General features: G+C 40.5%; 1 protein-coding gene across 1 annotated transcript in view; it reads left to right on the top strand.

Moving 5' to 3' along the window:
* TEX11 (testis expressed 11) overlaps nt 1-10,482 on the top strand; it is a 363,344-nt gene that overhangs the window by 154,473 nt on the left and 198,389 nt on the right. The window contains exon 8 of the mRNA XM_058441322.1: nt 5,139-5,220. Coding sequence (XP_058297305.1) covers nt 5,139-5,220 — 82 coding nt within the window. The remainder of the gene's footprint in view (nt 1-5,138; nt 5,221-10,482) is intronic.

The following is a 10,482-nucleotide window of genomic DNA, read 5'->3' as shown; positions in this document are numbered from 1 at the left end:
AAACTTCACTTCCAAAAAAAAAAAAAAAATGTTGAATATTGGTCCCCACTCTCTTCTGGCTTGTAGAGTTTCTGCTGAGAGATCAGCTGTTAGTCTGATGGGCTTCCCTTTGTGGGTAACCCGACCTTTCTCTCTGGCTGCCCTTAACATTTTTTCCTTCATTTCAACTTTGGTGAATCTGACAATTATGTGTCTTGGAGTTGCTCTTCTCGAGGAGTATCTTTGTGGCATTCTCTGTATTTCCTGAATTTGAATGTTGGCCTGCCTTGTTAGATATGGGAAGTTCTCCTGGATAATATCCTGCAGAGTGTTTTCCAACTTGGTTCCATTCTCCCCGTCACTTTCAGGTACACCAATCAGACATAGATTTGGTCTTTTCACATAGTCCCATATTTCTTGGAGGCTTTGTTCATTTCTTTTTACTCTTTTTTCTCTAAACTTCTCTTCTCACTTCATTTCATTCATTTGATCTTCCATCACTGATACCTTTTCTTCCAGTTGATCGAATCGGCTACTGAGGTTTGTGCATTCATCACGTAGTTCTCGTGCCATGGTTTTCAGCTCCATCAGGTCCTTTCAGAACTTCTCTGCATTGGTTATTCTAGTTAGCAATTTGTCTAATTTTTTTCACGGTTTTTAACTTCTTTGCCATGGGTTTGAACTTCCTCCTTTTGCTTGGAGTAGTTTAATCGTCTGAAGGCTTCTTCTCTCAACTCGTCAAAGTCATTCTCTGTCCAGCTTTCTTCCATTGCTGGTGAGGAGCTACGTTCCTTTGGAGGAGGAGAGGTGCTCTGATTTTTAGTTTCCAGTTTTTCTCCTCTGTTTTTTCCCCATCTTTGTGGTTTTATCTACCTTTGTTCTTTGATGATGGTGACAAACAGATAGGGTTTTGGTGTGCATGTCCTTTCTGTTTGTTAGTTTTCCTTCTAACAGTTAGGACTCTCAGCTGCAGGTGTGTTGGCGTTTGCCGGAGGTCCGCTCCAGCCCCTGTTTGGCTGGGTATCAGCAGCTCAGGCTGCAGAACAGTGGATATTGGCGAACAGCAAATGTTGCTGCCTGATCATTCCTCTGAAAGTTTTGTCTCAGAGGAGTACCTGGCCATGTGAGGTGTCAGTCTGCCCCTACTCGGGGGTGCCTCCCAGTTAGGCTTCTCGGGAGTCAGGGACCCACTTGAGGCAGTCTGTCAGTTCTCAGATCTCCAGCTGAGTGCTAGGAGAACCACTACTCTCTTCAAAGTTTTCAGACAGGGACAGTTAAGTCTGCAGAGGTTTCTGCTGCCTTTTGTTTGGCTATGCCCTGCCCCCAGAGGTGGAGTCTACAGAGGCAGGCAGGCCTCCTTAAGCTGTGGTGGTCTCCACCCAGTTCGAGCTTCCTGGCCGCTTTGTTTACCTACTCAAGCCTGGGCAATGGCGGGCGCCCCTTCCCCAGCCTCACTGCCGCCTTGCAGTTTGATCTCAGACTGCTGTGCTAGCAATGAGTGAGGCTCCGTGGGTGTAGGACCCTCTGAGCCAGGCGAGGGATATAATCTCTTGGTGCCATTTGCTAAGACCGTTGGAAGAGTGCAGTATTAGGGTGGGAGTGACCTGATTTTCCAGGTGCCATCTGTCACTCCTTTCTTTGACTAGGAAATGTGAATTCCCTGACTCCTTGCTCTTCCCAGGTGAGGCAATGCCTCACCCTGCTTCGGCTCATGCTCAGTGCGCTGCACCCACTGTCCTGCACCCACTGTCTGACACTCCCCAGTGAGATGAACCCAGTACGTCAGTTGGAAATGCAGAAATCACCCGTCTTCTGTGTCGCTCACGCTGGGAGCTGTAGACTGGAGCTGTTCCTATTCGGCCATCTTGGCTCCACCCCAGGGCTTGCATTTCTTACAAGTTCCCAGATGGTGCTGATTCAGGGACCACCCTTTGACAACCATGCTGTATAGTAATGAAAACAAATAAGTTTCACATATCAGCATGGATGAATCTGAAACAACATGATTTGAATGAAAGGAGTCACAGAACTTAGATACGTTATGATTCTGTTTAAGTGAAGTTCAAATGTAGGTAAAACTAAATAATTGTGTTAGCTAGCTTGAGCTGTTGTAACTAAATACTATAAACTGGATGGCTTAAACAACAGAAGTTTATGTCTCACAATTCTAGGGACTGAGGTGTCCAAGATCAAAATACCAGCCTTTTCGGTTCCTGGTGAGGGCCTTTGTCTTGGTTTGAAGATGGCCACCTTCTTTCTATATCTTCACTTGGCAGAGAAAGAGAGACAGAGACAGATGATCTCTCTCTCATGTCTTTTCTTATAAGGGCACTTATACCATTCATGAGGGCTCAGACCTCATGACCAAATTACCTCCCAAAGCCCTCACCTCAAAATACCATCACATTGGGGATTAGATATTCAATATATGAATTTTAAAAAGACAGAAACATTTGGTCCATAGCAAGTATATATTGTGTATATATAAAGAAAAGCAAGGGAATTACTGCACAAAATTCAGGATGGTGTTTACCTCTGTGAAGTGAGGAGGATGCCTATGGGTAAGGATACATTTGTGGCTTTTTAAGTGGCAATAATCTGTTTCTTAACCTTGGTAGTGAGGACATGGGTGTTTGTTTTATTATTATTCTGTAAACTATACATATACATTGCATATACATATGTTTTATATACTCATGTGTGTATATGTGTGTGTGTGTATGATACACTTCCCACTAGAAATGAATACATTATCTTTAGAGCTTGCAAAATATCCAGAGAGTGTAGTAATGCCTGCCATGATAGATAGAGCTTCAAGGGAGACAGCATATTATAATGGAAAGATTATGTCCTTTAGAGTCAGAGAGATCTGAATTCAAATTTCAGCTCTACTTCTTACCAATTGTATGACTATGGGTAAGTTACTTAACTTTATCTTATCTTAACAAGATTCACAATACTTAGCTTGTATGCTTGTTGTACCTGGAGCCTGTTTCTCAGTAACTGGTGAAAAGAAAAAAAATTAGCAAACAAAAATCTAAGGAAGGGAGCCGGGCATGGTAGTTCATGCCTATAATCCCAGCACATTGGGAGGCTGAGACAGGAGGATTGCTTGAGCCCAGGAGTTCGAGACCTGCCTGGGCAACAAAGTGAGACCCCAGCCCAATCTCTGCAAAAACATTTTTTGAAAATTGCTGGCGTGGTAGTGCATGCTTGTGGTCCCAGCTACATGGGAGGCTGAGGCAGGAGGATCACTTGAGCCCAGGAAGTGGAGGCTGCAGCGAACTGTGTTTGTACCACTGCACTCGAGCCTGGGAGACAGGGGGAGACTCTGTCTCAAATAATAAAAAAAAGTCAGGGCCGGGCGCGGTGGCTCACGCTTGTAATCCCAGCACTTTGGGAGGCCGAGGCGGGCGGATCACGAGGTCGGGAGATCGAGACCACGGTGAAACCCCGTCTCTACTAAAAATACAAAAAATTAGCCGGGCGTGGTGGCGGGCACCTGTAGTCCCAGCTACTCGGAGAGGCTGAGGCAGGAGAATGGCATGAACCCGGGAGGCGGAGCTTGCAGTGAGCCGAGATTGCGCCACTGCACTCCAGCCTGGGCGATAGAGCAAGACTCCGTCTCAAAAAAACAAACAAACAAACAAACAAACAAACAAACAAAAAAGTCAGGCCTGGTGGCTCACGCTTGTAATCCCAGCACTTTGGGAGGCTGAGGCAGGTGGATCACTTGAGGTCAGGAGTTCAAGAACAGTCTGGCCAACATGGTGAAACCTCATCTCTACTAAAAATACAAAAATGAGCCAGACGTGGTAGAGTGTGCCTGTAATCCCAGCTACTCGGGAGGCTGAGGCAGGAGAATTGCTTGAACCTGGGAGACGGAGGTTGCAGTGAGCCGAGATTGTGCCACTACACTCCAGCCTGGGTGATAGAGTGAGACTCCATCATAAATAAATAAATAAACAAACAAACAAACCTATGAAGAATGAGAAATAACAGTGAGAAAAGTTACAGAGAAGACAAGGATTTTGATAGTAGGGAGAAAGCTGATGGATTTAGCAGGCAATCTTCATGACTTCTGAAAGTGCAGTTTTAAGAGACAATGAGGATGGACAATATACAGTGCAAGTGTTTATAGAAGTGAAGACATGATGATAACAGAAGCAAAATGTCCATTATCTGGAGTTGTTTGGTAATGAAATCAGTGAAAATCATATCTGGAATTGTTTGGTAAAAGAAAAACCAGAATGTTAAATTTGTGTGAGAATAGCAGACTCAAGGAAAACAGATGTTGCCAAGATCTGGAAGACCTCTATGTCTCTGAAGATAAAAGGGAATTGAATCCAATACATACTTCAACAAACTTACAAGAAAGATGGTAATGCAGTAAATCAAAATTGGCAACTTCAGTTTATTCTTTGTACTAGTGTCATCTATATTTGCAAGCCTTTTTAATACCAGTGCTTACTTTCTCCAACTTTCCATTTTTAAGGCATCTCACATATGAATACCTGTAATTATGTGCAGAGTATGCAGCTAATGAGTACAGTGTTCATGTAGGGGTTAATTGGCTTTGTAGAGAGAAAAGTTCTGTTCTGTGGGCCTAGACTGTACTTTTAGTCTTAGAAAGTTGTTTAAAGATGTACCCTGTCAGGCAAAAGTGGAACCGGGAAGATCACAGATGGCTTAGGGCCAACTAAAAATGATTTAGAAATAACGTTGTTGTTAATGGTAAACACGACAGGCATATATTATGGAAAAGACAATACGTTTTCTATTTTATTCTGCCATTGTCTGCAAAAGATCTTATTTAATAAATCTCAAAAGAAAATAAAACTAGCTGGTTTGTGGTTTTGCTTACAACGAATATGGCCTGAGATTCATACAGTTTAAGTATTAATCTTGTCATTAAATATTTTTCACTCATTGGAAATATTTACATGTTCTTTTCCATATATTATTTCATTTAGATTGAAAAAAAATATTGGGAAATATCCTCAGGGATAGATCAAATGTTATGATATGATCTTCTGTAATTTTGATTTCCTTTGATTATGAGTTATCCCAAGGTGGTTGAATAAAGCAGGCAATTACTTGAAAATTGTCTTTTACATTCCACAATTTTAATATCATTGTGATTTCTTTGTTTAAAATAGGAACATTTAAATTCTACTGGGCTTTTCTTAAAAATGAAAATCCTCTTGAAAGGCGAAACATCTAATGAAGAACTCCTTGAAGGTATGATCTCTATATGTGAAGAGCACACCGTTTTGAAACATCACTACAGTTTGTTAAATATAAGATCTTTTGTAGTATACTAACAATAGGTGTAATTTGATGGTGGCTGAGAAGGAAAATGATCACCCAGGAAAGGGAAAATATTGTCATCCAGGAAGAAAGAGAGAAAGAAGAAAAAATAGTAGCAAATTTAAAAGGTGTTTTTTTTTTTTTTTAAAAAAAAGCTGAATAAAAGCAATCAGTTTTCTTTTAGTCCAGCAGAGAACTGTAGCTACCCAATCCTTCTGAAGTTGTCTACCACCATGAAGAAAGAAAGATTACCTATTAATGGGGAAAGGCTTTGTAATGCTGTGATTTTTATAATTACTTGTTTATAAACATTGCTATTTATTTTTCATAATTCTCCAATGACCAGAATGTACACTGCACAAAAGTTGGTCATTGGGCAAGTCACTTAACTTTGCTTTGTTTCTTCATTTAGCAAAAGAGATATTACTATTATTTACCTGATCATGTTGTTTTGAGAATCTTGTGAGAATATGTGTATAAAGCATTTAACACCATACCTGGTGCATAGGGTGCAATATATGTTACCTATTACTGTAGTTATTATTATTACTGTTATTACTACTATATGGATGCATTACATGAAGCAAAACTATGCACACTAGCCCTTAACATTTCAATATTGTTTAGTCATAAAAATTGTTTACTCTAATTCTTTTAATGTTGTACATGCTTTTTAGTAATCTTTAAGAGCTGCATTATTTGTACTATACAAAATTATATGTTAGTATAGTTACTGATTATCCAATAAATAATAACAATTTGTTATAGTTAGAACTATAATTCAATTTGGCAGTAGCCCTAAATTTAGTACTACTGAATCTTTTGGCGGCCTCTAGAATTTTAGTCAATCACGTAAGAGACCTCAGAAGCTCAAATGTAATGGGGATTCTGCATCTCTAGGTAACAGTATCACCTCAGCATACACAGGTTGAAAAATGTTAGAAACCAGGAAGACAGTTAAATGTCCCTGTCTGACAGCTTTGAAGAGAGTAGTGGTTCTCCCAGCATGCAGCTGAAGATCTGAGAATAGGCAGATTGCCTCCTCAAGTGGGTCTCTGACCCCCAGCAGCCTAACTGGGAGGCACCCCCCAGTAGGCGCAGACAGACACCTCACATGGCCGGGTACTCCTTTGAGACAAAACTTCCAGAGGAACAATCAGGCAGCAGCATTCGCGGTTCATGAAAATCCACTGTTCTGCAGCCACCGCTGCTGATACCCAGGCAAACAGGGTCTGGAGTGGACCTCTAGCAAACTCCAACAGACCTGCAGCTGAGGGTCCTGTCTGTTAGAAGGAAAACTAACAAACAGAAAGGACATCCACACCAAAACCCATCTGTACATCACCATCATCAAAGACCAAAGGTAGATAAAACCACAAAGATGGGAAAAAAACAGAGCAGAAAAACTGGAAACTCTAAAAATCAGAGCGCAGCTCCTCCTCCAAAGGAACGTAGCTCCTCACCAGCAATGGAACAAAGCTGGATGGAGAATGACTTTGACGAGTTGAGAGAAGAAGGCTTCCGACAATCAAATTACTCGGAGCTACAGGAGGAAATTCGAACCAATGGCAAAGAAGTTAAAAGCTTCAAAAAAAAATCAGACGAATGGCTAACTAGAATAACCAATGCAGAGAAGTCCTTAAAGGACCTGATGGAGCTGAAAACCAAGGCACAAAAGCTACGTGATGAATGCAGAAGCCTCAGTAGCCGATGTGATCAACTGGAAGAAAGGGTATGAGTGATGGAAGACAAAATGAAAGAAATGAAGTGAGAAGAGAAGTTTAGAGAAAAAAGAATAAACAGAAATGAATAAAGCCTCCAAGAAATATGGGACTACGTGAACAGACCAAATCTATGTGTGATTGGTATACCTGAAAGTGACGGGGAGAATGGAACCAAGCTGGAAAACACTCTGCAGGATATTATCCAGGAGAACTTCCCATATCTAGCAAGGCAGGCCAACATTCAGATTCAGGAAATACAGAGAACACCACAAAGATACTCCTTGAGAAGAGCAACTCCAAGACACATAATTGTCAGATTCACTAAAGTTGAAATGAAGGAAAAAATGTTAAGGGCAGCCAGAGAGAAAGGTCGGGTTACCCACAAAGGGAAGCCCATCAGACTAACAGCTGATCTCTCAGCAGAAACTCTACAAGCCAGAAGAGAGTGGGGACCAATATTCAACATTCTTAAAGAAAAGAATTTTCAACCCAGAATTTCATATCCAGCCAAACTAAGCTCATAAGTGAAGGAGAAATAAAATCCTTTACAAACAAGCAAATGCTGAGAGATTTTGTCACCACGAGGCCTGCCCTAAAAGAGCTCCTGAAGGAAGCACTAAACATAGAAAGGAACAACCGGTACCAGCCACAGCAAAATCATGCCAAATTGTAAAGACCATCGAGGCTAGGAAGAAACTGCATCAACTAACGAGCAAAATAACCAACTAATATCATAATGACAGGATCAGATTCACACATAACAATATTAACTTTAAATGTAAATGGACTAAATGCTCCCATTAAAAGACACAGACTGGCAAATTGGATAAAGAGTCAAGACCCATCAGTGTGCTGTATTCAGGACACCCATCTCATGTGCAGAGACACACATAGGCTCAAAATAAAAGGATGGAGGAAGATCTACCAAGCAAATGGAAAACAAAAAAAGGCAGGGATTGCAATCCTAGTCTCTGATAAAACAGACTTTAAACCAACAAAGATGAAAAGAGACAAAGAAGGCCATTACATAATGGTAAAGGGATGAATTCAACAAGAAGAGCTAACTATCCTAAATATATATGCACCCAACACAGGAGCACCCAGATTCATAAAGCAAGTCCTGAGTGACCTACAAAGATACTTAGACTCTCACACAATAATAATGGGAGACTTTAACACCCCACTGTCAACATTAGACAGATCAACGAGACAGAAAGTTAACAGGGATACCCAGGAATTGAACTCAGCTCTGCACCAAGCGGATCAAATAGACATCTATAGAACTCTCCACCCCAAATCAACAGAATATACTTTTTTTCAGCACCACACCACACCTATTCCAAAATTGACCACATAGTTGGAAGTAAAGCTCTCCTCAGCAAATGTAAAAGAACAGAAATTATAACAAACTGTCTCTCAGACCAAAGTGCAATGAAACTAGAACTCAGCATTAAGAAACTCACTCAAAACCGCACAACCACATGGAAACTGAGCAACCTGCTCCTGAATGACTACTGGGTACATAATGAAATGAAGGCAGAAATAAAGATGTTCTTTGAAACCAACGAGAACAAAGACACAACATACCAGAATCTCTGGGACACATTCAAAGCAGTGTGTAGAGGGAAATTTATAGCACTAAATGCCCACAAGAGAAAGCCAGAAAGATCCAAAATTGACACCCTAACATCACAATTAAAAGAACTAGAAAAGCAAGGGCAAACGCATTCAAAAGCTAGCGGAAGGCAAGAAATAACTAAAATCAGAGCAGAACTGAAGGAAATAGAGACACAAAAAACCCTTCAAAAAATCAATGAATCCAGGAACTGGTTTTTTGAAAAGATCAACAAAATTGATAGACCACTAGCAAGACTAATAAAGAAGAAATGAGAGAAGAATCAAATAGATGCAATAAAAAATGATAAAGGGGATATCACCACTGATCCCACAGAAATACAAACTACCATCAGAGAATACTATAAACACCTCTACGCAACTAAACTAGAAAATCTAGAAGAAATGGATAAATTCCTCTACAAATACACCCTCCCAAGACTAAACCAGGAAGAAGTTGAATCTCTGAATAGACCAATAACAGGCTCTGAAATTGAGGCAATAATCAATAGCTTACCAACCAAAAAGAGTCCAAGACCTGATGGATTCACAGCCAAATTCTACCAGAGGTACAAGGAGGAACTGGTACCATTCCTTCTGAAACTATTCCAATCAATAGAAAACGAGGGAATCCTCCCTAACTCATTTTATGAGGCCAGCATCATCCTGATACCAAAGCTGGTTAGAGACACAACCAAAAAAGGGAATTTTAGACCAATATCCTTGATAAACATTGATGCAAAAATCCTCAGTAAAATACTGGCAAACCGAATCCAGCAGCACATCAAAAAGCTTATCCACCATGATCAAGTGGGCTTCATCCCTGGGATGCAAGGCTGGTTCAACATATGCAAATCATTAAATGTAATCCAGCATATAAACAGAACCAAAGACAAAAACCACATGATTATCTCAATAGATGCAGAAAAGGCCTTTGACAAAATTCAACAGCCCTTCATGCTAAAAACTCTCAATAAATTAGTTATTTATGGGACATATCTCAAAATAATAAGAGCTATCTATGACAAACCCACAGCGAATATCATACTGAATGGGCAAAAACTGGAAGCATTTCCTTTGAAAACTGGCACAAGACAGGGATGTCCTCTCTCACCACTCCTATTCAACATAGTGTTGGAAGTTCTGGCCAGGGCAATCAGGCAGGAGAAGGAAATAAAGGGTATTCAATTAGGAAAAGAGGAAGTCAAATTGTCCCTGTTTGCAGATGACATGATTGTATATCTAGAAAACCCCATTGTCTCAGCCCAAAATCTCCTTAAGCTGATAAGCAACTTCAGCAAAGTCTCAGGATATAAAATCAATGCACAAAAATCACAAGCATTCTTATACACCAATAACAGATAGAGAGCCAAATCATGAGTGAACTCCCATTCACAAATTGCTTCAAAGAGAATAAAATACCTAGGAATCCAACTTATAAGGGACGTGAAGGACCTATTCAAGGAGAACTACAAACCACTACTCAGTGAAATAAAAGAGGATACAAACAAATGCAAGAACATTTCATGCTCATTGGTAGGAAGACTCAATATCGTGAAAATGGCCATATTGCCCAAGGTAATTTATAGATTCAATGCCATCCCCATCAAGCTACCAATGACTTTCTTCACAGAATTGGAAAAAGCTACTTTAAAGTTCATATGGAACCAAAAAAGAGCCCGCCAAGGGATTGCCAAGTCAATCCTCAGCCAAAAGAACAAAGCTGGAGGCATCACGCTACCTGACTTCAAACTATACTACAAGGCTACAGTAACCAAAACAGCATGGTACTGGTACCAAAACAGAGACATAGATCAATGGAACAGAATAGAGCCCTCAGAAATAATGCCGCATA

The sequence above is a fragment of the Hylobates moloch genome, unplaced genomic scaffold (assembly GCF_009828535.3).
Source record: "Hylobates moloch isolate HMO894 unplaced genomic scaffold, HMol_V3 SCAFFOLD_7, whole genome shotgun sequence".
Lineage (NCBI taxonomy): Eukaryota > Metazoa > Chordata > Mammalia > Primates > Hylobatidae > Hylobates > Hylobates moloch.
The sequence above is the reverse complement of the archived record's forward strand: the minus strand, read 5'-3'. Positions and strand labels throughout refer to the sequence as shown.